The 4,467-nt window shown below is 43.4% G+C and overlaps 1 protein-coding gene across 1 annotated transcript in view; it reads right to left on the bottom strand.

Moving 5' to 3' along the window:
* Positions 1-3,892, bottom strand: part of asic4a (acid-sensing (proton-gated) ion channel family member 4a) — a 153,717-nt gene extending 149,825 nt beyond the window's left edge. The window contains exon 1 of the mRNA XM_037686877.1: positions 3,308-3,892. Within this exon, the coding sequence (XP_037542805.1) occupies positions 3,308-3,883 (576 nt within the window). The 5' untranslated portion in view covers positions 3,884-3,892. The remainder of the gene's footprint in view (positions 1-3,307) is intronic.
* Between the last annotated feature and the right edge of the window lie 575 nt (positions 3,893-4,467).

Below are 4,467 nucleotides of genomic sequence, written 5' to 3'. Positions count from 1 at the left end.
TATATATATATATATATATATATATACACCCTTCCCACACTCTTTCAATATTTTAAACAATGTTTCTAAAGTCTAAATGCACTAAAAGAACACAGAATGTCATGATATTAGCTCTCTGTCTATGGCTGCACTCTCGGCCACGCCCACTTCTTTGCTCTGCACGGCGATCAGCTGATCTCCATGCACAGTGAAGATCAGCTGATCAGTTGCAGGAGGAAACTTCTCCCACAGCTGTGAGCTGCAAACAGGTGCTAAATCATTTAAAATTATTAATCTTAAATAAAAAATCCATGCCGATCGTACAACTTATCCATCAATCAACCACTTGTATGTCATGTCCAATCTTTCTTTGAAAAACCGCGATAGATTGAGTCCGAGAAAAACAAACTGCGAAGTAGCGAGGGACTACTGTAGCAGCAGCTGAGTTTTTCTAAACACTTACTCTAAGCTAGCACATCTTGCAAGATTGCACAATATTGAATGAGATAGACCATTTAAATAATTTAACCAAAACAGCAGTGAATCCATTTTTTTTCTCATCTTAAGTTTGTTTAAAGCTCTGGTATGGAAGAGGGTGAGTGATATGCATTTCAAGAAGCAATGCTTGGTTTTAAGTGGCGATTGCATTTTTCCTGCCATCTTACTTTAAAATTGGTCTCTTTCTATTGTGAAGGGTAAAACCAAGTGAGGAAGGGGAGACTTCATCTGTGGCTTACACAGTTAAACATTCAATTACCTATAAAATACACAACAGAGGCTTCAGTCAGTTAAATGACAAATTGAAGGCGAAGAGCTCTTCAGAGCTGCCCGTTAACACAGATTTTTATAGATCTCTTCACTTGCCACCCTATAAGGAGCTCAGATGTTTGCATGAATATATGCAAAGAGGATCTGTCCTTGCTGAGAGCAAAGTCTGATAATGCAGCAGCAAACACAGCTGAGAGTCAGAGTAAACCAATTCATAGCTTTGTTTAAAAAGAAAAGCCAAAGGGCTGGCTGCTCATCTCAGCGACAGAACTACACACACTGGATGAACAATTATTCAGTTAGACTGGAAGAAGAAATGCTAATCTATTTATTCATGGCTTGTTGAATCAGCTTTATCTCCTGTGATTAATCCAAGTCAATAATGTAATATTTAATTATAAAGAATGGCCTTATTACCTACGTCAAATAATCATGCCAGTCTGCTGCTGCTGAAGAGCGGAAAACAAATTTCTCCATTACGTGACTGTGTATTTTTCTGCCATAAATTGGAGCAGACAGACAGCTCGAGACTCGAATACGCAGATGTCAATTCACAATTGTGTGTGTGGGAAAAATGGAATTCAACTCCACATCTTTCAGACAACATATTTACCATTTAATTATCAAATGATGGCATTAATATATAAACAAATACAAGCTAAATGTCGATGCCACCGGTCCCGGTCCGCTTACAAAAACACTAAAATGTCAGAAAACACAGAAATTATATTTCATCATTCCCTTTCCCCCCCAAGAGCCCAGGATCCATGAAGCTATTACCAAAATAAAACATCTGCTGCTCCCGGTATGATCAATCGAAAGAAAACACATTACAAGGAGCCGATCTTGAAGGAGGGGCCCCGCGAGAACACGAATAATGACCCATTCGTGCGGGGTTCCTTTCTGTGTTTGTGCATGTGTGCATGTGATTAATAGGACATCAACAGTCATAATGACTCTGCTGATACAAATGATACAGGATTTGCAGTTACATGCACAGACGAGCACAGAGAGGGTGCCTGCACGTGTCTCCATTCGCACTCTTGTTACTTTTACTTTGGTTGCTCTCGTCCCACAACCCCCAGCCCTTCCTCTGAAGTTGTGTTTGCACACCAGGACACGGAGTGAGGGAATTGTCATGCAGGGAAGCAGCACGATACAAATCTAACTGACAGCCCCAGAAAAAAAAAGCAGATCACACAGGTGACAAAGACATCACAGCAGCTTGGGGAACTTTGAACACGACGTTAAACTGGAACAAAGTCGAGAGCTCCGGGACGTTGCATGGACTGACACGGGACAGTGATTTTATGATATGATGCGTCTGCTAATTACTCTATGAGGAGCATAAAAGTCTCTCAGGATGTTGAGGTCAAGATCATACAAAGTTTTTATGTTGGAGTGAGAATTTTATCCACGTTTCTCAGCATGGCGTTTTATTTTGCTTTATGAATAGTTTTTTAAAAAGTGCTCTGCAAGAGCTATTCATTTTAATGTCGGTGGTAATTTTACGTCTGAATCTGAGAGAAAAAGGACCATCTCAGCATTTGAATATTTTACATCAAAATTGATAAATAAATAAAATAAGCAGTCAATGTTCAACACCCTCTATTAGCACTTGACACCTGCAGTTTATCATCCCTGAAGCAATTGCATATTCCTTTTCCTGCAGCAGAGATGGGGGAATCCATCTCCTGTAAGGACAATGCTTTAAATAAACAGTGCACAGAAAAAAGGCACAAACTCCCCTCCTTTCATCTTATCCTTTCACTCTCTCCTCTTTCTCCCTCTTCCACACACACACATTCTTTCCCTCTCATGGAAATTGTTTCATTCCTTTTAGTCATTCTAGCTAATGCAAAAATCATGTATGTCAGTCTTTAAATATTTAATCCTAACAGCAGCAGGACTGAAATACAACATTGAAGAATCTTTGCTCCCTCCCTCCCCGAAAGGTACAAGAGCTCGGAGCAGAGAGCAGACGAGAGGCAGCCGCTCTGCAATGTCAAGCGGTGAGAGTGGGAGCGATGGGGAGCGATGCAAAAAGGGGGGAAAGAATAGACTCGGTTATTTTCTATGACAATTTTGTTGCCATGACCTCTCAGCAGCTGGGAGAGGCAGCACTAAAGCGCAGTTTGCTTTGGAGAAATAAAAGTACAGAACTAAATATGACAACTCTGTTTTCCCTTACTGGGAGCAGACTTTATTCTTGGACTTAACAGATTGCACGGCTGAAGAGAAACACTGTTGCTGCTTAGAACGTGGAGAGAAGAGCTGCAGCTCAGCGACTGAGCAAAAAGCCTTGAATTTTGCATGCTGATCTCTACCGTGGGAAACAAATGCCCCATGGAGATGGGTTTAAAAACAAAGAATTCCTCTTCTCTCACAGCGTTCGCTTTGATTTCCCTCTCATCAGTAGTTTTATGTGAACAAAACATCATCAAAGGTTTAAAATGACAAGAAAGGAAACGTGCGATGAAGCCAAATCATCCCAAGCTGGTCATGTAGCAGAGTGAGAGTTTGGCAAGAAGGCATAACTTTAAGAAAGTTTTTCACTCACCACAGAGAAGTCATCAGCCGAGCAGTTCTGTCCACTGAAATTGCAGCTCATCAGCATCTCCTCCAGCTGATGTCCCGTCCTGTTGAAGATGTCCTGCATGTCAGGAGCGGGATACATTAAATCAGTGGGTTTATGTCCATCCTTGTTTTTGGGGGGCAGACCTGTCAAGTTCGCCAGGTGGTAGATGTCAGCGTCAGTCAGAGCAGAGAAGCGGAAGCGGTTGATGTTGCAGATGGTCACAGCGGGGAAAACCATCTCAGGAGTTGCCTCTTCGTTCAACGCCGTGACATGCGGATGCTCCAGGTAAGAGATGGCACACTTAGCGGCTTGGTACAGAAAGAGTGCGAGAGAAGTCAAAAAGGCAAGAGCCCACAGAGTCTGCCGGATGCCCAGGCGACCAGAGACAAAGATATGGTTAATCCCATGGAGGGAGCAGGAGTTGGCAAACCCAGCCAAGTCTTTGACCGGTGGTGTACAGCTCTCCTCGATCAGGCTCTCCTTATCCCCATCTTGCTGGCTTTTCTGCTTCTCATCCTCCTCTGCAAATTTGATTTTGCAAACAAATTCGATAGGCATGTGGGCAGCCAGGTCTGCGTTTTGGTTTTTGTTTTAGATGGCAGCTATCAGCCCTGGATCACTTCCCTCCTACTTCCCCGGCTTTTGTCGTCTTGAGTGGGAAACAACTCCAGAAAAGAAGAGGAAAAAGGACAGGAGAGAGTTTGTTGCTGCTGCTGTCGCTGCTGCCTGCGCTGTGACTGATAGTGTTGCTGCTGCTGCTGCCTCTGCTGCCACGGCTCCTTGTGACTACAGCGCTGCTGCTGCTGCTGTGCTGCTGCTGCTCTGAATGCTTGTCTCACTACTTGATCAGCGCACACAGTCCGGCTTATCGGCAGTCATACAGCTGTCAAAGAGAAGAAACAACAATTACAACAAGATACCCTTGCACATCGGCTGATGAAAAGGCAGCATTTTGGGGATGACTAAAATAAGAACAGGCGGTTAATATTTCATGAGAAGGTAAGATCGCGATTAGTTCCTCTTCACTGGCGCGAGCCACAACTTCCCCCGGTCATCCCCTAGTGTCCCGCCAACAGATGCCCCCCCTCCCTCCTGCGTAATCCACTTGTTTGACTTCTTTTACTTCTTGTTCTGAATAACGC

This window comes from Nematolebias whitei, chromosome 13, assembly GCF_014905685.2.
Source record: "Nematolebias whitei isolate Nwh7 chromosome 13, NemWhi1, whole genome shotgun sequence".
Taxonomy (NCBI): domain Eukaryota; kingdom Metazoa; phylum Chordata; class Actinopteri; order Cyprinodontiformes; family Rivulidae; genus Nematolebias; species Nematolebias whitei.
The sequence above is the reverse complement of the archived record's forward strand: the minus strand, read 5'-3'. Positions and strand labels throughout refer to the sequence as shown.